Source organism: Idiotropiscis lumnitzeri, chromosome 10, assembly GCF_059441095.1.
Source record: "Idiotropiscis lumnitzeri isolate Australia: NSW breed Sydney's pygmy pipehorse chromosome 10, RoL_Ilum_1.0, whole genome shotgun sequence".
In the NCBI taxonomy this organism is placed as follows: domain Eukaryota; kingdom Metazoa; phylum Chordata; class Actinopteri; order Syngnathiformes; family Syngnathidae; genus Idiotropiscis; species Idiotropiscis lumnitzeri.
In genome coordinates this window covers 10133096-10155242 of record NC_142400.1, presented here as the reverse complement: position 1 = coordinate 10155242, position 22147 = coordinate 10133096, and the positions used below count along the sequence as shown (strand labels likewise).

The 22147-nt window shown below is 43.5% G+C and overlaps 3 protein-coding genes across 3 annotated transcripts; all 3 read left to right on the top strand.

Moving 5' to 3' along the window:
* On the top strand, positions 1-1717 carry hoxa10b (homeobox A10b). The gene is made up of 2 exons (XM_088306982.1): positions 1-766; positions 1443-1717. Exons 1-2 carry the CDS (start codon positions 1-3, stop codon positions 1715-1717), a joined length of 1041 nt encoding a protein of 346 aa, XP_088163108.1.
* Positions 1718-5580: 3863 nt separating this feature from the next.
* hoxa9b (homeobox A9b) lies at positions 5581-7594 on the top strand. The gene is made up of 2 exons (XM_088307054.1): positions 5581-6097; positions 7343-7594. Exons 1-2 carry the CDS (start codon positions 5581-5583, stop codon positions 7579-7581), a joined length of 756 nt encoding a protein of 251 aa, XP_088163180.1. The 3' UTR covers positions 7582-7594.
* Positions 7595-14470: 6876 nt separating this feature from the next.
* Positions 14471-15756, top strand: hoxa2b (homeobox A2b). The gene is made up of 2 exons (XM_088306935.1): positions 14471-14747; positions 15004-15756. Exons 1-2 carry the CDS (start codon positions 14471-14473, stop codon positions 15645-15647), a joined length of 921 nt encoding a protein of 306 aa, XP_088163061.1. The 3' UTR covers positions 15648-15756.
* The last annotated feature ends 6391 nt before the right edge of the window (positions 15757-22147 follow it).

Sequence of the window (22147 nt, the reverse complement as noted above, 5' to 3'; positions counted from 1 at the left end):
ATGTCGGGCAGAATGGGCGATCTTCACCCTAGCACAGCCATGACATGCTCCAACAACCAAGCTGCCAATCCGTTTTTTGTGGACTCGCTAATCAACGTGAGGGGCGATGCCGGCTCGTATTACCACAGCAACGGCGTGTATTTGCCCCCGGAATACTCCTATGGACTCCCCGCTGGTTCCTCTTGCTTCCCGGGGATCGCGAAGCGCACCGAGGGGAGCGCGCCGAGCGGCATCCACCCACCATCCGCACCCTACGCACCAGGCATGGAGACGTGGCTGGAGGCGTCTCGCTCCTGCAGAGTGGAGCAGCCAAACGGCCAACATCTGACCCAGCAGTGCTCCTTCTCCACCGCCATAAAGGAGGAGAACGCCTATTGCCTCTACGAATCTGATAAATGCCCCAAAGGAGCCACGGTTGAGGACATCTCCTTCTCCGGAGCGTCGTGTCCGCCCACAGGCGGCAGCACCGTGCCGGTCCCCGGCTACTTCCGCTTGTCGCAGACCTACGCCTCCTCCAGGCTTTACCATCATGCCCAGCCGAGCGTGAATAACTTCCCACCGCAGCGACCTCCCAGTGCGCCCGCGCAGCCGGCTCCACCCGTTCCGGCCGCTTCATCCGGGCAGCGGGAAAGCCACGAGGAGGCGCCCGCGTCCGATCCCTGCGCCCCCGCCAGAGAGGAGGACAGCCGGCTGTCATCCGATGACTCGTCGTCCCCGGAGCCTGCAGATGCTTGCGGCGTGGAGTGTGAAGAAAAGCCCTTAAAAGGTGCATTGCCTTGACAAAAGACATGCATGTATATGTGCATTGTGAGGATAATACAAGGAACATTTATTTTCATGTAAGACTCGAAGAAGTCCAAAATATCTAGCCTTGCAGAGGACAGTATTTAGGAATATAACAAAGGCGCAGTTATGCACGCTGGGCTTCGAGCTTAATGGTTTTATGTTGCAACAGTACCCAAACTAGTCACATTTTTTTGCAACTCCCACAAGACAGATAAACAGACACAAAGTCCTATTGTATGACAGAAGTCTTGTGGCTTAGCTTGGAGTGTTTCCAGCAGAGAATACGTGCGGAGGCTTTTGTGTTTTATGTCTGAATGCAAGATGAGCTTTCATGCATGGGTGTTTTCTGCAGAAAGTTTGCTTGTAAGAGACATTTGTAAGTGTAAGGATGGATAGGGCAACATATGATGTGGTATGCTTTGGATCCTTTCCATACATACATGAAAATGATAGAACATTCATTAGTGTGGGTGAAAAGTATTATAATTAATTTTTTTGTTCACTTATGTCACATTTATACATAGTTTATAGATGTCGGAACATATATAAGGAAATCACATCAGGATGTACGCGTCTTTCCATTCTAAAATGACGTATGTTTTGTATGGTCGTCCACACCTGTTGCCTCATGTTGCACCGTGCATTTTATTTCGTAGATCGTGGCAAAATGGAGAGTCCGGCGAACTGGCTGACCGCCAAGAGTGGCAGAAAAAAGCGCTGTCCGTACACCAAGCACCAAACTCTGGAGCTGGAGAAGGAGTTCCTGTTCAACATGTACCTGACCAGGGAGCGGCGCCTGGAGATCAGCCGCAGCGTGCACCTCACCGACAGGCAAGTGAAAATCTGGTTCCAGAACAGGAGGATGAAACTGAAAAAAATGAGCCGGGAGAACAGGATCCGGGAGCTATCCGGAAACTTCGCTTTCTCCTGAGACTTAGCGCGAGACTCACCTCCATCCCAGCCGACTGTGAGAAGAAACAGGACCTTCTATGCTAGGCTAACTTATTGAATGTTATTATTTCCGCTTTTAATCGTCGTGGATGTGTATTTATAACAATGACATTTGTAACCGTTGTGTTTGAAATGTTCAGAATGTGAACGCAATGTTTGTACATAATGTATAGTGAAAGCATTGTTATGTGCATGTAGAATTATCCCTCCTCGGTGTTACAGTCACAAATGAATGAGTATTTGCACACGTTTGCTGGTCAACATAATAACAATAATAATAATAAACAAAAAAACAATCCTTACAAATGTTAATTCTTTATTTCATTGACAAAAACACGCAATGGCCCTTTTGGGACTGATTACTATTTTGGGAATAACACAATGTTAAACCGCACCGAATTCCCAATGAGAAAAAAAAATTAATCCATCTTTCATAGTAATTCCTAATGGCACAATATTAAAATGAATTCAAATCGCTTCCAACTTGATTTGATATTTTTTATTATTATCATTATTCCAATACAATACAAAACAATACAATTTTATTTATATAGCGCATTTAATAACAGCTGGAGCTGTAACTATTATTATTATTATTATTATTATTATTATTATTATTACATCTGTCAACATCTGTCACTGTAGCTCCCAATGACACTGTTAAAAAGCATTTTACTTCCCAATGACACAGTGTCAAAATGCGTGTTACGCTATACTCCCAAGTGACACTATGTTAAAATCCATCTAGCTGTGCTCATTAGTTTTCATACCCTGGCAGAATTTGTGAAATTATCGAATTTTTTTTAAAGGAAAATATGACTTATGACTGAACGGGGACTATTTCGTGATTTTTTATAGCTATGTTTTATTTAATGATATGCTTTTCGGAAATGCCTTGTAGTTAAACTTGATTCCCAATCAAAATAAAATAAATGTTTGCCTCTTTCATGCATTCTTTCAAGAGCAGTATCTTGAAGATTTTGCCAGGGTATAGGAAAACGTATTTGTACAAAACTATTCCTAATGGCACAACGTTAAACTGAATCTGTTGTAGTAGATTCCGATAACAGAATGTTAAACGCTTTTTAATTCCCAATGACACAATGTAAAATGCATGGAAACGCCCATGTGACACAATGTTAAAATCCTTCTTGGCACAATGTTTAAATGCATTTCAATTCTCTATGACACCATCTTAAAATGCATGTTATGGAATTAACATAAAAATGTGAAATCAACTTTTATGGTGCAATGCAAATGCTCGTGTTATAGCAACCCCCAATGACACAGTAGTAAAATGCATTTTAATTCCCCATGCATGTTAAAATGTATGTTATGGTCATTCCTGATGACACAATGTTGACATGCATATTTAAAAATTTCTAATGATTCAACGTAACAAGACATATGCTATATGGTACTTCTCAATCACAAAATGGGAAAATCCCTCTTTTGTTTTAATTACTCATAGCACCATGCGATTGCATCCTTTGCTAGTAAACTGCTAAATTTGTTTCAATCCCCAATGAGGGTGTTAAAATCCATTCTAACAGAACTTCTAATGACAAAATGTTAAAATCCATCTTTTGTGGAAATTCCTAAAGTCACAATTTAAAAATGCATTTTAACTCCCATTGATTGAATGTGAAAAAACATTTGTTATCTCCCAATAAGAAAATGTTGAAATACATTTATATTGCACTTCGCAATGGCACAATGTTAAAATGCATCTGGTATATTATGGTATCACTTTCCGCGAAAAAATGTTAAAATCCATTTTTCTTGTGATTCCGAATAGCACAATGATAAAATACATCTGGAATGGTCCCAATGACAAAACGTTAAAATGGATTTTAATTCCCAGTGACACGATTATGTTATAGTAAGTCACATCAGCACAATGTTGAAGTCCATCTATACAAATCCTATTTATTTTTTTTTAATCAGCATAATTACTCCCAATGACCCAATTTTAAAATTGCATTTTTGTTTGATTCCCATGGTTAACCAGCACGTGTTCTGGAAACCCAATGTTGAAATGCATCTCATTTCCACTGACCCAATGTGAACTGCATGTGGTCATTCCTAAGGACACTACAGTTTATGTTGAAGTGCATCTTTTCGAGTCGTGTCGCAGCAGAAGAGGAGAGCGGGGCTGTGGAGTGGTTTAGGTAGTCTCATGTTGTTGGGCTATATGTGACTTCCGTCCCACAACAGGAAACTGCCTTGATTACCTCAGTAAAAACTCGACGCATATTGTGAAAAGTGACTTTCTATTCATTAGCCATTGTACTTATTAATAATTTGGCAGCAAGCAAATAAAACGCATTACTCCCACAAGCGTCACATTATGTTTTATTGTTGTGCGTAAAAGCAATGTTCGGTATTAATTAGACCTCTCTGTGGGTTTGGGCACAGTGACGTCACGTCCATTTAGCCATGCTGTTCTTATTTATTTATTTATTTATTTTTTATTCACTCCTGCAATCTAAGAAAAACCAACTGAATCGGCATTAGTTACAGAGAAGAAGGTTCCAGGTGGAGGAGGAGAGCACAGACAAGGCCTCGGTTATGATCATTGCAGTCTGCCAGTTGCCTCGCCGTAGGATACGCCGGATGCGTCTGCTTTGCGCCTCAGAAAGGACACAAAAGCCCGGCTTTATTGGGGGATATTTAGCTTAGACAGCCAGGTTGTAACCTTAAGAAAAACAACCCCAATTGCCCGTGATAAAAGGGGCCGTTATGGCACCCAAATAACCTCGCCCTACTTTCCTGTGCGCGCTCCTTTTGGATGGGCCCAAAGAGAGCAACAAGCCTGAGCGTCTTGGAAAGTGGCCCTGCAGCCTGGACGTGTTTTGCTATCATAAATCCAAACGATGCCTTTGTAAAACACGCACGAGCTTGCGTTAATATAATTATAATAGATTTTTTTAAAGTGCTCATTTAAATGCGCTGTGTGCACTAATCAAATGTTGTAAAGTATTAATGTTCTTATACTATCAAAACAAAAAAAGATTTTCGTTATCAATATTCAGTTTTTTTTTGTAAAATATACATTTTGTTTGCGGAAGATTTATTTTTAATATCCTGGAAAATGCACATATTTAAAACAGTAATAACATAATGCAATACATTAAAAATGTGTTTTCTGTTATTTCTAATTTATTAAAAAGTAAAACTATTTTATTGTATTTATTCATTCATTCGGAATATGTTTAATTTTTCCTTCGTATAAAAAAGTCTTCATAACTACTTCAAAATATTTTTGGGTCCAGCGGCAAACTAACGTTCACATAACCTTTAAAGGCCTGTGAGTGTTTAACCGAGGCCAATTAATAACCCTATTAGATGTTAATGAACTCCTATTTATTTGTTGGGACGTCTCGCTAGGAAGCTTAAAACGTTACAAGCGCACCAACGGGCGTGCTCCATTAATAAATAAAGATCTCTTGACAAAAATCATAACGTTTATTGCTTATAAAAGCGAATACTAGTAGCTCGGGTAGTCCCAATAAAGGCGAGGGAATTTGCTATTAAAATATGGTGGTGAAAAGGCTGGCTGTTGAGTTGAGCAGCAGAAGCAGCAGCACAGCAGCAGCAGCAGGCTGATTTATTATTTATTGTTCTGTCCCACGGTCACGTGTTCGGGGCGCCCTATCCTTGCGTGGACAATGCTCACCCTCACCGCGTCCAACTTGCATTGAGCGGCCAGGCTGGTGCACGACGAGGCGCAATATCACGCAATGACACGCCGTTTGCGCCACTTTGCGGGATTATAACAGGATTGGCGTGGTTCTTCTTCTTTTTTGGGGGGTTCTTTTTCTTTTTGCTATCGCCGTTGCCATGTCGACGCTGAGCTACTACGCGGACGCCGGCGTTGTCCCCGAGCTGCAGGAGGATGTGCCGGCGAGATTCCCATCAGCTGCAGGGGTGGAGCAGGCGATGCTCGCCGAATATGGCGGACAGGAAACGTGCCCTTTGCAGAAATCATCTATTTTCGGCGCGTCCTGGGCTCCCATCGCGGCGCACCCGCCCAACACCACCGCTCCGACTTACATCCATCACCACTACACCGGCAGCGGGGACGGCGATGGCATGTTCGCACGCTCCTGGGCCCTGGAGCCCGTGTCCGCGCCCCTGTGCCTGACCGGACTACCGTCGACGGCCGCCATGCATTACGAGATCAAACCCGAGCCCCTCATTGGGAGTGGCGAGTGCACAACTTTGGAGACGCACACCCCTCTTTTGTCCGACGCGGAGAGCGCCGCGGCCCTGGCGGAGGTCCCTTGCGAGAGCACGTCCACGTCCAAGCCGCTCGTGGAAAGCCCCTCAGCCGCAGACAGGAGGGAGATGGACGCCAGTAAGATATGATTTCTTTTTGTCTTCTTATTATTCAGTGGAGAGAGGATTGAGGTAGGCCTTGGCTCAAATTTGCTGCAGTTTTAGCAAACATGCTAAATGGTAGCTGGCATGTTCCCTTCTGACACAATGCTAATCAATTGTATGCCTATAGATTCGAGGATTTGTGCACTGTGCATCACGATTAGTTAAGGCTGCACAATTTCCAATGAATTCATCACACAGAAACACGACGTTCACCACGTACCACATTTCCCATGGATGAAATGTGAAAATTCATATTTTATCGCGATTCCCGATGTCAAAATCCATTTGTAGTAGCTCACGGATGGTAAAATGCATTTGAATTCCTCTGCAACGACACTGCATATACGAACCCAGACACAATGCAGCGTTTGCACAAATAAAACCACTTGGAGTGCGCTGCTCGTTCTAATTGCACAGTGGTCCCCAAACGTCGGCTGGTGGCCAGAATGGGCCCAACTCAATTTAGTGTTGGGCCCAGTCACATTGTGTTTCGTAATTATCAAACAGGACACGTCACCCCCCACACCTAAACTCTCTCTCTCTCTCTCTCTCCCCCCCCCCGCAATGCACTCTAAACTAGGGGTCCGAAATAATACCTAAATACGTTTATTGAATTATTATTTTAGAATCCATGCTTCATCGTTGCCCTGTGCTCTCTGTTGCATCAAATGAGATATAAATTATTCTTGAATATTAAAAACTTCGTGGTGCTATATAGAATCCTTCACCTTTAAGCCCAGTGGTTTGCACTGTTCAGTTGTGCTAAATGGAACTTGGGGTGTAAGATAGAATCTTCCCCACTTTTAGATTTTAGAGTCTGTTATTTATTTTTTACAATACATAATACATTTTTGGAAGGAACCTGCAAGGCAAGTTTATTTTTTAAATCACTATAAGGCAATTTTATTAATTTATGGCACTTTTCACAGGGTGGGCTCACAAAAAAACGTCATAAGAGGCACAATTAATATTTAACACTTGAGACAAGAAAAAAACAGCGTAAACTAATGGAAATGCATTTGAAAAAAAATCTAAAATGTCTGCCTAAACGAATGGAATTAAAAAAAAACAACAACAGCGTTTTATTTAATTACGTATTCGTTTTCTTTTATATATCGAACCATTAATATAAAATGTAAATCCTCACAGTGCGTTTCAGAGGCAAACAAATAATAATAAAAAGCAACATGAACTTCAGTTCGATGTCTTGTGCGCGCAGACAACCCGTCGACCAACTGGCTGCACGCGAAGCCCACCAGAAAGAAGCGCTGCCCCTACACAAAGCACCAAATCCTGGAACTGGAGAAGGAGTTTCTGTACAACATGTACCTACCGCGGGACCGCAGATACGAGGTGGCCAGATTGCTCAATCTAACCGAGAGACAAGTGAAAATCTGGTTCCAAAACCGCAGGATGAAGATGAAGAAAGACAACAAAGACCGGCGGAGAGACAGTTAAGTAATAATACCGATTCGAGCTGTGAGATGGGTGGGTGGGGGGCCTAGGGAGTCTGTCCTTATTATTCTCAACTGTTACACACGTTGTCGTCAATAGTTTGTATTGTTAATTAATGGTGGATGTTTATTTCGTCTCTCTCATGTGTATTTGGTAAAGTGAACTAGACGATTTGTTGTGTTTTTTAAATGCATGAAAAAAAATACTCGACTACCTGAATGTTTTTCAGCTACCTATTTGCAATGTTTACATTAATTATTATTTTGTAGATGCTCTTTTGGTGTCCTCTTATTGTGAAAGCAAAATGCACATTCAACAAAAATTGTCGTAGGTTCTTTTTTAACAGTACGTAGAGAAATGCAATTTTGTATTATTATTATTATTATTATTATTATTATTATTATTATTAGGCTTAATGCAATGTATTTTTAAAAAATGTACAATAGTCAACCAAAATTGACTGCTCTTATAATGTATTGTTTTGTTCGCCCAAAGACGTATTTTAATTATTTCTATTAATAATTACCCGACTGAACTGAAAAAAGAATGTATTAAAAGAAATCAAAACAGAAATACGTTGATTTTTTTATTTACCACGGGATTTAATAGCACAATAGTCAGAAACTATTTATTATTCTGATAATAATACTAAAAATAATGATAATTTAAAAAAAGCTATTGCGTTGTTTAAAGTGCAAAAAAATATATCACGTTGTTTCCAATTCTGATGGAATATCTTCAGGGGTCAGACATGGAACGATACAAAATTTGGGACATGTGACACTATAATTTATTACAAATGTAATTACGTGTAAAAATTAATTTGGTTTGATCCCAGCGTGTTATTTGTTGTCTGGGCCTTTAAACGCCCTGCGGCGATGATGTGCCCGACGCCATAAAGCGCAATGGCGGCAATCGCGTTGTGGACTGTTTATAAGGTGTGAAAAGAGCAAAGCATGTCGAGACTGTGTGACAGCAGTAAAGTACACATTTCCAATGAGCCTCTGCCGAATATGGAAGATCGCTGGAAGATAGGCTGCCGACAGACAGACACACTCACACACACAGACACACACACTCCCACGCACACGCACACACGCTCGCACCCGCACACGCACACGAACTGGGGGATCAGAAGACCCGTCTAATTACTTTACAACCATCTTCTAACAATTAGACATTGGCGGTGCAGTAACTTCCATTCATTCTTTCTCCCCTTGTTTGGTTTTTGTATTGGTGCCGCAGAGCTAACACACACTCACTCACACACACCCACACGCACACACACGCACACACACCTCTAGCAAATTCACAATACACTATCTACATTTGCGATGAAAGTAATGTAAATTATATAATGTCAGTGGGTGTATGGCTTTAAATTTGTTCAATGTATTTTAGCGTAGTTAAAAGAAGACACTTTGTTTTGGGTTCCGCTTTGTCACGTTGCGTTGAAACAGCCGGTAGGTGGCGGCAGCGGCTCACTAGGATTGGTTACGTTTTCCTGCTTGATGGAAAACATCTTGGACTCGACAGAATTCGGCCTGAAACGCATTTGGAGCAGGGGTGTGCAAACCTTTTTCTTTGAGGGGCGCATGCACGAAAATCCCACAGTGGATATAAAAAGTCTGCCCACCTTGTTGAATAGCCTGTTTTTTGTGATATGGAGCCCACGATAAATCGTTTATACTGTTCCCATCAGTGACCTATAACCTAGACAACTCAATTCAAGTAAAAAAAAAAAAAAGTACATTTCCTGAGAAAAGTAGAAATAAACAACTGTTTTATGTTGTTGCATAAGTATGCACACCCTCATAACTGGGACGTGACTGTATGATTCTGGAGACAGTCTGATAAAAAAAAAAAAAACAATAATTTGACATTAAAATAGAATGTCACAAAAAGTAAGTCATGATGATCTGTTCGGAATTTACTCATATTTTTTTTCTACTCAGTGTGTAATCTAAAAATGTGTTTAGCGAAATACAAAGTTATTATTGTGCTGTGTGAATAGCAACAGGTGGGTGCAAAGCTTCATGAAATCATAAATTGTCACTTTATAACTTTTTTTTATTTTAGAAATTATCTTTGAAATTACAGGTGTCAAACTCAAGGTGCGAGGGCCTGATCTGGCCCATCACAACTTTTCATGTGGTCAGTGAAAGAAAATGTTGTTACTTAATTTTTCTTGCTACAATTAAAAAATTGCAAACATATCATTGAATAACGGTGTTAACCAAAACTGAACATTACTATCTTTGGAAATATTTTTCAATACAATGTGTATTGGATATCCTCAGGAAATATCAAATAATTGTACAGCTGAAATTATATGAGAATCACAAAGCACATACTTGCATGCGATAAACATGGTGTCAAAATTTGCCACTCCTGCCATCAGCCCCTCCCAAAAGCCCCTCTACTGTACAGTACATCTTGATGTAGCGTGGTGGGGTTGAAGATTAACATTAAATCATCATCATTTATACATTTGTTAAGTGTTTCTGGCACTGCCCTTTCTCGGAGGACCTATGCCGAAAGAAAAAAGAAAACAGTACAAAATTCACCAAGATGTCACTTGCGATGACCTTTTCGGCCCCTGCCCAATTCATCAGAGCTCTTTGACAGCAGCCCTGAGAGATCCTGCAAGTGGGAGTCATGTCTCGGACACATGGGAGTCCATTTATCTACAGTACGATTCTTGTCATCCGCTCTGATCAAAGCCAAAGTTGAAATTGCGCTTACTTGCTGGACTTATATGGCATTTTCATCCAATGTTTGTTTAGCTTCATACCTGATGCAGCTATGTATTCGCTTCAGAACAACATTCACAAAAACGTTATTTAAATCAGCAGAGATACGTACTGCATGACAGGGAGTAAAATAGTTGCAGGTGAATAAGCCTTGTGAGAGTGCTTGGCTGTACAACACATGTTTTGAACATGCAATGTGTTGGCCATCACCTTTAAGTACCTCCAATGTGGTTGTGTCGTTAAATTTGCTACATGAGCCCATGAAGTGCCCACTAACTTCTGGGAGGGATCCAAAATTCCACCCACACCAACTGGCTTAGTCTGACATTTTGAAATGAATATCACATGAGTGCACAGATTCTCAAAGCGCGGTAAGGGCACCACTCGTGATATTATCTAATTTATAATTACCTTATGTACAATACATTTTAATTAAATGAATTAAATATAATGTTACACTATATATTTATGATATAAATATACCTAACAGCAATACTTTAATGTTGGGCGCGATGGTTATATTCAGCACTTTTTTTGAGTTGGTACTTGTATAAAAATTGAGAACGACTACATCAGTAGATTCACGTCGCATTGACCATTATAAAATAAATCCCATTTTCAAAACAGTTGTATGAATTCAGTGGTGGGAATTTGCTGCAATTTGAAGTTCAACTAAAATTTTCGGAGAAATATGCCTCCCACAGTTGCTCAAAGGGTCATCATGTGTGACAAACAGTAACAGCGAGGCCAAAGGGGGAAAGTGTGATTCCAACCATGCAACGGGGAATGGAGCTTATGTAAGCGTAAGAATGTGGTTCCCTCTGACCTGGCTGCTCCGTGCAATTTAGCAACAGAGACTGACTTCAATTATGATAATGAATGACTCTGTGATGACTCGGTCTGTGATGAGACTTGCCTCCGAGACAATTCTGCATCTACACTGGCAAGTGTCATCAAAGTTAATGGTGAGTATACATCATTTGTTGTTTTGTAAGTTTATTAAAAAAAAACAACTCGGGATCCAAAGCATACCACATCGATGTTCTTGTTTTAAAAATTGTAATGTATGAATCCTTTCAGCAAACCTTGCTCTCTTCATTTACTGTCTTGTCGCTCCAACGTCACACGTCATTAAAAGGTGAGTAATTTTCTTTTATTTTGGTTTTATTTGAGATAGATGGTGACAGTTTTGCATGGGAACTATTTGTGTTTTCATTCATTCCAATGAGGGGTTAAAAACTAAAAACTCAGAATTGTAAACAACTTTGAAAAATAGATTTTATTTAACCACAGGGTCACTGTTTACATTTTATTGTGTTTTGCTATGAACACTTAATTTCACTGATATAACACACAATTATAAAATTATAAAAGTGTTAAAAAAAAAACAGCATTGAGCGTGATAAAACCAAGTCTTAACCCCTAAAGTGACTGGAAACTGTCTGACACACACACACACACACACACACACCCCCTCCCACACACACACACGCACCCCGACACGAACCTAATGTGTTTTCCATCTTGAATGGTCCTCTGTCTAATTTTATTTTCCCTCTCAGGCACAATATGATTTGAATTATGCTGTTCAAGTTGCAAAAACACATATTTCCTTATTGTAACTAACAACTTCAATCACGACTCACAATGTCACACTTTGTAAACAAGCCTGTAAATAATCCAGTAAAAAGCTCTTATGGACAAATGGGGACACCCTGGTGTTGTGTTTGCAATTTTTATTTTCCACTGAAGTAGATCACACACTCACTGTACAAAATATGCACGTTCATATTTTTTTTCCTGACGTGGGCCACCTTGGCCTTGTTTCTTCTCAGATGTCTCCCAGTGTTTGGGAACAGGCAGAAATGTGGCAAAAAAACACATATATATATAGAATAAAGAAACATATTTTTTCTTGTTATATTTAATCTCGAATGCAACTGTTACACGATTTAGTCCTTCATGCAGTAACACTGCATGGGGTACGTTATCTAATATTAAATGTTCCATATAATGAACATATATGTCCATAGACCTGATTAATGCATTTAAATTCATATGTAGGTTGACTATAGCCGGTAAGCAAAATTTGATCATTGCATAACAAGGGTTGTTTTCCTCCACAATCTAGATTGCGATGTGTAATTCATAGCATTCTCTAGATACATACACTGATAGGAGCACTTTAGTGTAAGTGATATAGATCGTTTTCGACCAGGGTGCACGCATGGGAATGCATTTAAAAAAAAAATTGAATGGGAATGCCAACACCCACTCACCTCCACGAGCAATATAACGCTGTTCCATTCTTTAACAACCACGAAGAAAGACTTTTCGAATCCAGTCCTCATTTTTTTGTTATCACGGTAGTCGCAAACGAAAACAAACAAACAAAAATGTCTTTAGACAGAAATTTGCTTCCCGCGTCAAAATAAAAAATAAAAATCAACAGTTATTTTGGTTTTAATCCTTACGCGCAGCTCGAACAGAGTGATCGTCTTTTGGTGTTTCTGCTGGTCACAACCTGATGTAAGGAAGTGTTAGATGCTTTAACTATGTGTTCTTGGGGCAGGGAGCTGTCACGGCGTCGAGCGAGAAAGATTGATCACATGCAGGCTTCTTTGTTTAGAGCCGTGCAATAAACAGCCCTCACATCCTTCCTGCATATTTTTCTCCTTGCTTTGCCTTGCACTTAGCTATTCTAGGCTAAATAAAGTCTTCGGCACACCACACTGCTATGAAAGCACGGACACAAACAGTATGGAGGTGAATTATTACAAGACGAGAACATGGTGCACACGCTGAAATGATGGATAATACATATTTCTTATAAGGGCACTTGATATTGGATGTAATTTATATAGATTTGTGTATATTAAATAAATACATCACCAAAATGCATTTAATGTTATTTCACCTTCTGTGTGTGTGGGGGGGGGGGGGTGAGTACGCGTGGGCTAGCGTCTAGCTTTATGTCTGGGGGTGGGGTGGTCACGTGACTGATAAAACGCTGTAGGAAGGACTCAACTTTATGAGTGCACAAAACAAAGCGGGGAGGGGTGGCAATTAAGAAACATTTGGGTCACGTGGAAAGACTCAAGGATATCGTTATGGAATTACAAGAATTAACTCAAAATTTTACAACAGTTAAATCGTCATATTAACAGCATAAATGTGCTTCTGCATTATTAAAATAAGATTTTGAAGGGATTATTTTTCCTTGTAAAATGTTGCAGCCAAATGTTTTTCTGGAAGCATTTTGCAGTATATTTACGCTTCAAAGAACTTAACATTAGTATTCTTCCTACATTTATTAACACACAACACAGCTCTTTTGCAAAATATTGACTTTTTAACAGATTTGTCCTGATTTATGAACGCTTTGACTTTAAATTTCTTTTCTTGTAAGACTACGCATTTCCACAATAACTATTACTTTACCACGTTTGTTTAGTTCGGACTTCTGCTCTCTCTCTCTCTCTCTCTCCCTCTCGCTCTCGCGCGCGCGCACATTTTCGCATTGTTTTCATATATATATCTATATATATATATATATATATATATATATATATATATATATATATACGTGTCTGTGGTGTGTGTTTTTGTGTTTTTCCCTTCTGACTGCTGTCTGTCTGTTTGTCTACTATTATCTGCATGTCCAGAGACACTGGGCAAACAGTGATGTCACGTTGAGCGTGCAGGCGTCTGCGTGGACGTTTTATTTTCCTTAACGCTTTTCTGTTTGGGTGGTGTGTAAATAGAGAAGCCTCTACGTGCGGGATGAGGCGTTACCCGCCTTCCAATACACCCACCCACCCTTCTCTCCCGCTGACTCTCTCTCACTCTCTCTCTCTCACTCTCTCTCTCTCGCTCTCTCGATCAATCACGAGGACGGACAGTGGCCTCGTTTGATTGAAAACGCTAAATTGTCATTGGGCAGAGGCAATCATGTGACAAGCCGCACGCTCTGATTCCGAGCCATGTCCGCTGGAAAGCAACAGTTCACGGATTATAGAAGTCCCCTAACGACTCGGTCCTCTTTAGCAGTCTAATTAATTTCACTACTTTTAAATGTCTTATCTCCCAAATGCGGCATATCCGCAACTGATGAGAGGGAGGAGGAGGAGGAGGAGGAGATGAATTACGCATTTGGCCTCGAAAGTGGTTTTATCAACAGCAAGCCGTCGCTCGCTGAGTGCCTGACATCCCTCCACGACCGCGATGCCTTCCAGATTGCATCAATCAACACCTCGACGCTGATTTCTCCTCCCCCTCGTCCGGACCAGCCGACGAGGGGTTCTAGAAGTCCACAACACGCCGAAGCACCATCCGCTGCGGCGCAGTACGCGTGGATGAAGGAGAAGAAAAGCACCAAGAGGCAGCAGACTCCCGCAGGCTCTCCTCCACTGCAAGGCAAGACAAAATGATTGATAACTCCCATGTTAATAACTTCCATGTTATCTGCACGCATGCATGACAGGCCTTACTTGGGCGCCTTTTTTTCAACCATGCAGGATTTGGACTTTAAATCATGTCTTTAAATAGTGATGGGTTGTACATCTGGTATTAATCTCCGCACGTCTGTCATCAATCTGTTGCATCACTGCAACTTTCACCTCATGCACATTCTCCAGGTCACAATTTTACTTATTTATCCTTTTTATTTCAGCTTCACCAGAGTTAATAACTGAGGGCGATTGTCCCGCGGCGTCCTGCAGGAGGCTGAGGACGGCGTACACCAACACGCAACTTTTGGAGCTGGAAAAAGAGTTCCACTTCAACAAGTACCTGTGCAGACCCAGGCGACTGGAGATAGCCTCTTCGTTGGATTTAAGCGAGAAGCAAGTGAAAGTGTGGTTCCAGAACCGCAGGATGAAGCACAAAAGGCAGACTCACTGCAAAGAGAACCGCGAGAGCGAAAACAAATACGCGAAGGAGAACTTTTTGGAAGAGGAGGCACGGGCGCTCCCTGCCAAGGGGGAGAGGTATTTCCAGCAAAATACTTTCAATTCACAACACTGTCTCAATAGCCACAATGGCGACAGTCATTCGACTTTGTGCACAAGTGAGAAAAATGTGAAACATCCTCCGACCGGCACTCCCACGGCTCCCATCTGTGCGCTCACAATAGGCCCGGACAATGTTCACTCCTCGGGCATGGACGACTCTTCGCGGGAACTTTACTCGCGCAGCTCCTCGTTTTCGCCAAACTGGTCCAATTCAACTCAAAGTGAACAAACTTTATCACCTGAAACTTTGGAGTTTTTGTCAGAAACATTCACAACTATGGATTTGCACAATCTGAGCTATTGAAACGGTTTTAGTTCAATTAATTATTTCTCTATAAATTGTTTACTCTCAAGGGGGTTATTTAATTAATAAATGACATAAATAAGGTAAGTTAAGAAAAACAAGATCTATATCTTATTACAGCGACTTTTGATATTCAATTATGTTTGAAGAATAGAATAGAATAGAATAGAAATCCCTTTATTGTCATTGTACTCAAGTGTGCAACGAGATTAGAGGGCTCCCCTCTCCAGTGCAATACAACAATAATACAGACAAATATATAAATTAGATAAATAAAGAAGACATTGTCAAAAATGATATTTGTTTACTGGAAATATATTGTCACACTGATTGCAATTATTTGTTTTAAAATGTTTTTTATGCTTACTATAAAACATCTTTTCAAAGGTCTCACCCCAACAAAAAAACCCGTAATATTTCCCAATATTCTGAGAAGTTGAAGTTTCTGGATGTTCAAAGAAAGAAAAAGACAATTTGCGTGAGATTTGCCTTCTTCGAGTCAAGGAGGGCAAAAGCTACGACTTTTCTCGGCTCTCTAATTAAATTTTATTGCCAATAAAAATCACAGCAGTGAGGGTGCGAGTTTATTGGCTTTTTCGCAGTGTAATGCCTTCTTTGAATTAAGTATACGTGCATCATTGTGGTTCCCGCAAAACTTTTTTAATGAGCAACAATATACTTGGGAATTAATTAAAAGCTCCAGCTTCTTCTAAAATTGAAACGAAGGGAAGTGAAAATCTGTTTTTCATATTATTAACCTAATTTTCAAATTCAAATGAACTCTTAGATATTTTGTTTACATTATTTTTCATAAATTGTTTGGAAAATAGCGCAATGGCATAATCTGAAGCCAGAGAAATGATTTGGAGCTCTTTATTTTCATATTTAAAATGATGAAGCTGATGAGCTGACATTCATATGGTTTTAATCACACAGCCATTTTGTTTACTCTTTGTGCTACACTGTCACGTTGAGTCAAAATAAATTATGATTAATACGCATCTCATGTCCATCTTGTTTGAAAAAAAATTAAATCAACTTCAATTAAAAATCACGATATGTTTGTAGCACACACGCACACGCACACATACACACACACGCTGGTGTGCACGCACACGCGCGTGTGCTTCACTACATAAAAGTACAGTGGCGCCTCAATTTACGATTGACCTGTCTTACAAGTTTTTTGATATACGAGTTGCGCTTGACAGATTTTTTTGTTTTGTTCTGAGTTGCAAGCAAAAAAAAAAATCCTAGCTATGGTAGCAGCAAACGTCACAACAAGCAGATGTTTACAGAGAGTGACCAATTTTACCGAAAAGAGGCAAAATGCTTGCTTGAAGCTGTTCATTGCCACTCCAATGTCAGGGTTGAGGAAGGTGAGGACCCAAACGCAGGGAAGCCAGGCAGGGGTAACTTAAAGGGCATTTATTAAACAGAAAACTAAGGCAAACAAGGAACTTGGAAAAACTTAACGACAGGAAACCAACTACAGGGAGAGGCGACAGGAACTGGCAACAGGGACAGGCAACCGGGACAAGCGACAGGGACAAGCGACACTTAAAATGACAATGAACCAACAAGAACTGAAAGCAACCAGGGAACTAAATACACACAAATTGACGAGACAACGAGGAGCACCTGGACAAGACATGGAGGGTTGGAAGGACCGGATTGGTTAACACTAGGGCTTGGGTAAACGAGCACAGGTGGACACAATAGACAAGACAAGACACATGAACAAGGCCAAAACATGAAACCAAATACTAAACCAAAAATAACAAATACAAATCATGACAGTACCCCCCCCTTAAGGGACGGATCCCAGACGTCCCAAACACAAAAAAGAAAATTGTCCAAAATCAGGGTGGGCGGAAGGGGGCCAGGAGGCGGGACCACAGTCCGCAATCAAGGCTGGTCAGGCGGGCGTCCGGGAGGCCAAACCAGCGAGTCTAGCCGTGGCCCTTCAGGCGGGCGTCCGGGAGGCCAGATCAACGAGTCTAGCCGTGGCCATTCAGGCGGGCGTCCGGGAGGACATTGCAGCCGCATGGAGTGTCGCGCCGAGGGCAAGACGAAAGGCGGCTGCGGGTCGGGTGGCGCCGAGGCAGAGACGAGACGCGGCGGCGGGTCGGCGGGCGGCGCCGAGGCAGAGACGAGAAGCGGCGGCGGGACGGGCGCAACGGGGACAAGGACTGGTGGCGGACGCAGAACGTGCTCCGCCGGAACAGGGACTGGTGGCGGACGCAGGGCGTGCTCCGCCGGAACAGGGACTTGTGGCGGACGCAGGGCGTGCTCCGCCGGAACAGGGACTTGTGGCGGACGCAGGGCGTGCTCCGCCGGAACAGGGACTTGTGGCGGACGCAGGGCGTGCTCCGCCGGAACAGGGACTTGTGGCGGACGCAGGGCGTGCTCCGCCGGAACAGGGACTGGTGACGGACGCAGGGCGTGCTCCGCCGGAACAGGGACTGGTGGCGGACGCAGGGCGTGCTCCGCCGGAAACGGGACTGGTGGCGGACGCAGGGCGTGCTCCGCCGGAACAGGGACTGGTGGCGGACGCAGGGCGTGCTCCGCCGGAACAGGGACTTGTGGCGGACGCAGGGCGTGCTCCGCCGGAACAGGGACTTGTGGCGGACGCAGGGCGTGCTCCGCCGGAACAGGGACTTGTGGCGGACGCAGGGCGTGCTCCGCCGGAACAGGGACTTGTGGCGGGCGCAGGGCGTGCTCCGCCGGAACAGGGACTTGTGACGGACGCAGGGCGTGCTCCGCCGGAACAGGGACTTGTGGCGGACGCAGGGCGTGCTCCGCCGGAACAGGGACTTGTGGCGGACGCAGGGCGTGCTCCGCCGGAACAGGGACTGGTGGCGGACGCAGGGCGTGCTCCGCCGGAACAGGGACTGGTGGCGGACGCAGGGCGTGCTCCGCCGGAACAGGGACTGGTGGCGGACGCAGGCCGTGCTCCGCCGGAACAGGGACTTGAAGCGCTGGCGAGGCGCCGGAACGGGGGTCAGCAGCTCTCGGGAGGCCAGAACGGGCCCCAGCAGCTCGGGGGGAACCGGGACGGGGCTTATCAGCTGGCGGGGAGCCGGAACGGGACTCATCCGCTGGCGGGGAGCCGGAACGGGGCTCATACGCTGGCGGGGAGCCGGAACGGGGCTCATCCGCTGGCGAGGAGCCGGAACGGGGCTCAGCAGCTGGCGGGGAGCCGGAACGGGGCTCAGCAGCTGGCGGGGAGCCGGGACGGGGCTCATCAGCTGTCGAGGAGCCGGAACGGGGTTCTGCAGCTGGCGGTGAGCCCGAGTGGGACTCTGGAGGATGCGTGGTTTGCTGCAGCTGGCGAGGAGCCGGGACGGGACGCTGCAGCTGGCGAGGAGCCGGGACGGGAGGTTCTAGCTGGCGAGGAGCCGGGACGGGAGGCTGCAGCTGGCGAGGAGCCGGGACGGGAGGCTGCAGCTGGCGAGGAGCCGGGACGGGAGGCTGCAGCTGGCGAGGAGCCGGGACGGGAGGCTGCAGCTGGCGAGGAGCCGGGACGGGAGGCTGCAGCTGGCGAGGAGCCGGGACGGGAGGCTGCAGCTGGCGAGGAGCCGGGACGGGAGGCTGCAGCTTGCAAGCAGCTCGGTCGGGAGGCTGCAGCTCGTGAGGAACCGGGTCGGGGACCTGATCCCTATCAGCCTGCCGCCATAGGAATTCAGGGGAACGGGAGACGCGAAGGACACGAGGGACCGGGACTACAGGGGCTGGTGAACGTGCGCTACAAAACGTGGGTCGAACGGATGGTGGTGCAGAAAACGACTGTGGACGAGGGACCGGGACTACAGGGGCTGGTGAACGTGCGCTACAAAACGTGGGTCGAACAGAAGGTGGTGCAGAAACCGACTGTGGACGAGGTACAGAAACAGACGGACGAGGTGAACTAAGTGAATCGGAAAAACGTGACTCAGGGTGTAAAAAGTGGGTGTTATTACGAGAGGTGGCAGATCCTTTACTTGGGCGCCGTCGTTGACCACCCCGCGGAGGTCCAGGATAGATGGCCAACCGGGTGCCCAAGTAAAGGTCTGATGGGTGTGATTCAGGGGTGGACTCAAAGGACTCGTAAGGAAACCGTGACAAAAACTGACTGGGAGAAGAAAACTCAGGAGAAAAATCAAAATCTGGGTCAAACTCTGAATCAGACAACTGAAAATAGGGGTCATCATCTAAATCTGAATTAACAAAAACATGGGGGGACAAAATGGTGTCGTAATCAAGGATGTTAACACGAGACGAAGAAGAGTGGCAAAATGGCTTGGCGGAACAGATGGAACTCACACGAAGGGGTTGGTCGGCAGGCTGAGGGGGGTACCAGCTTGAGCGGCGACGGCGAACTCGTCGCCGTGAGCTTCCTGCTGGGTCCAGTTCGGGTTGGTTCATTCTGTCAGGGTTGAGGAAGGTGAGGACCCAAACGCAGGGAAGCCAGGCAGGGGTAACTTAAAGGGCATTTATTAAACAGAAAACTAAGGCAAACAAGGAACTTGGAAAAACTTAACGACAGGAAACCAACTACAGGGAGAGGCGACAGGAACTGGCAACAGGGACAGGCAACCGGGACAAGCGACAGGGACAAGCGACACTTAAAATGACAATGAACCAACAAGAACTGAAAGCAACCAGGGAACTAAATACACACAAATTGACGAGACAACGAGGAGCACCTGGACAAGACATGGAGGGTTGGAAGGACCGGATTGGTTAACACTAGGGCTTGGGTAAACGAGCACAGGTGGACACAATAGACAAGACAAGACACATGAACAAGGCCAAAACATGAAACCAAATACTAAACCAAAAATAACAAATACAAATCATGACATCCAAGTTGACGTTTACTTCAAAATTAAAAATAAAGGGAATGTCAAATTGTGATGGTTGACAAAACTATGCAATTTTGGCTTAGCTTGAAGCCAACACATACTGGTCAACGCCACAGACAGCCTAATGAGTCTAGCATTAATGTTGTTGTAATTATAAACATTTAAATGACTTATATTTGAAAAAAAAGTCGTGGCAACATTGGCATAAAGAGCTTGCAACAATACTCATGGGAGCATATACTTTATCCTTAAACAAAAAAATAATTACTTACTTTGTTGCGTGGTCATCTTCTGATCTTAATTGTCAAATCTACATTTTAAATATGTATTATCCTCCCCTCTGGTGACCAAGGTGCACACTAGGAAGAGCAGCGCAATGTCCATTGGATTATCATGATGCACAAACATGTTTAAAACTTTACATTCTTTTGAATTATATAGTAAGTTTTAATCAAGTACAATATTATAGAGTGCTACTTTTCTTATTTAAAAAAAACACAAGACAAAAACTTAGTTTTGTTTTTTGGAGTACTGGACTGGATGAAGGTATTTTCATTCATTTGTATAGGGAAAAATTATTTGACCATATGGGTAGGGTGACTAACAAGCACTTAAAAATGACATTTATGTGTCAAGGTGCCACTGTCTAAGTATGATTGTGATGGAATCTGCACAAAGTTTGACTACCAACTATTCAAAAGAAGGTTTTTTTTTAAGGAAACAAAATCTATGACAATGGATTTTCTTGCACACACACACACGCATGCACACCCCCGCACACGCACGCACACACCCACACGCAGGTGAAAGGTCAAGCTGGCTCTCCTTTCCTTTCCAAACTGGGACGAACTACTGCTGGGTCAGGAGGGGGTCATAGTTTAAATGCACACAGAGGATCTGAGGATAAAGCTAAACAGCATGTGACAATGACAATTTTTTTGCACAATAAAATATCAGTCATTGATATTGCGTTACATAAAAAACAGGCTACAAAGGGTAAGAGCACAAGTGCGTCCATTGCATGCATGCAGATTCCCTCCAGAAGTACGATGTCATTTAGGTCACGTTGACATGAGTTCAAAGGTTCCATCTCTTCACTTGCATCTAGACAAAAACTCCGGAAAGACTGGAAAATCATTGCATTTTGCTGTGGCATCATATTAAAAGCTATTTCGATTAATTTGCTTCTATCTTATAAAATTAAAGGGAGTAACCAAAACATAAAAAACTTTACCTCGCAGATATACATGAGTGTAAACTATGTGCAGCATTTTATTGATGCTGTGAGGGGGATGTTACTGCTATCAAAAGAGGAAACACCTTTCTGCCTATCTATAAGCCCTGTTTGGATTTACAATGTTGCCGTAAACATCATAAACTAAACAGTCCCCTCCCCCTCCATTTGTTTGTGACATGTGCCAGGAGCCCAGCGTGATATTATGAAGAATTAATGTAAAATATGACAACGCTATTGTGCTGTGACTTTAATAGTGCGTCAAGCCCCATTAAAGCATCAAGTAGGCAGTAGCTGTCTCGTATATCGTCTGCATACACAAAAATGCCGCTGCGCCCATAAACGTCACTGCGCGTGCGTGTGTGCGTGTGCGTGCGTGTACCCGCTAATAAATAATGCACGGATCACTTCCGCGTTAT

Coding starts and splice junctions, on each gene's coding strand:
- hoxa10b (XM_088306982.1), top strand. CDS start 1: ATGTCGGGCAGAATGGGCGATCTTCACCCTAGCACAGCCATGACATGC. Junction 767..1,442: donor TGAAGAAAAGCCCTTAAAAG/GTGCATTGCCTT, acceptor TTTATTTCGTAG/ATCGTGGCAAAATGGAGAGT.
- hoxa9b (XM_088307054.1), top strand. CDS start 5,581: ATGTCGACGCTGAGCTACTACGCGGACGCCGGCGTTGTCCCCGAGCTG. Junction 6,098..7,342: donor CAGGAGGGAGATGGACGCCA/GTAAGATATGAT, acceptor TTGTGCGCGCAG/ACAACCCGTCGACCAACTGG.
- hoxa2b (XM_088306935.1), top strand. CDS start 14,471: ATGAATTACGCATTTGGCCTCGAAAGTGGTTTTATCAACAGCAAGCCG. Junction 14,748..15,003: donor AGGCTCTCCTCCACTGCAAG/GCAAGACAAAAT, acceptor TTTTTATTTCAG/CTTCACCAGAGTTAATAACT.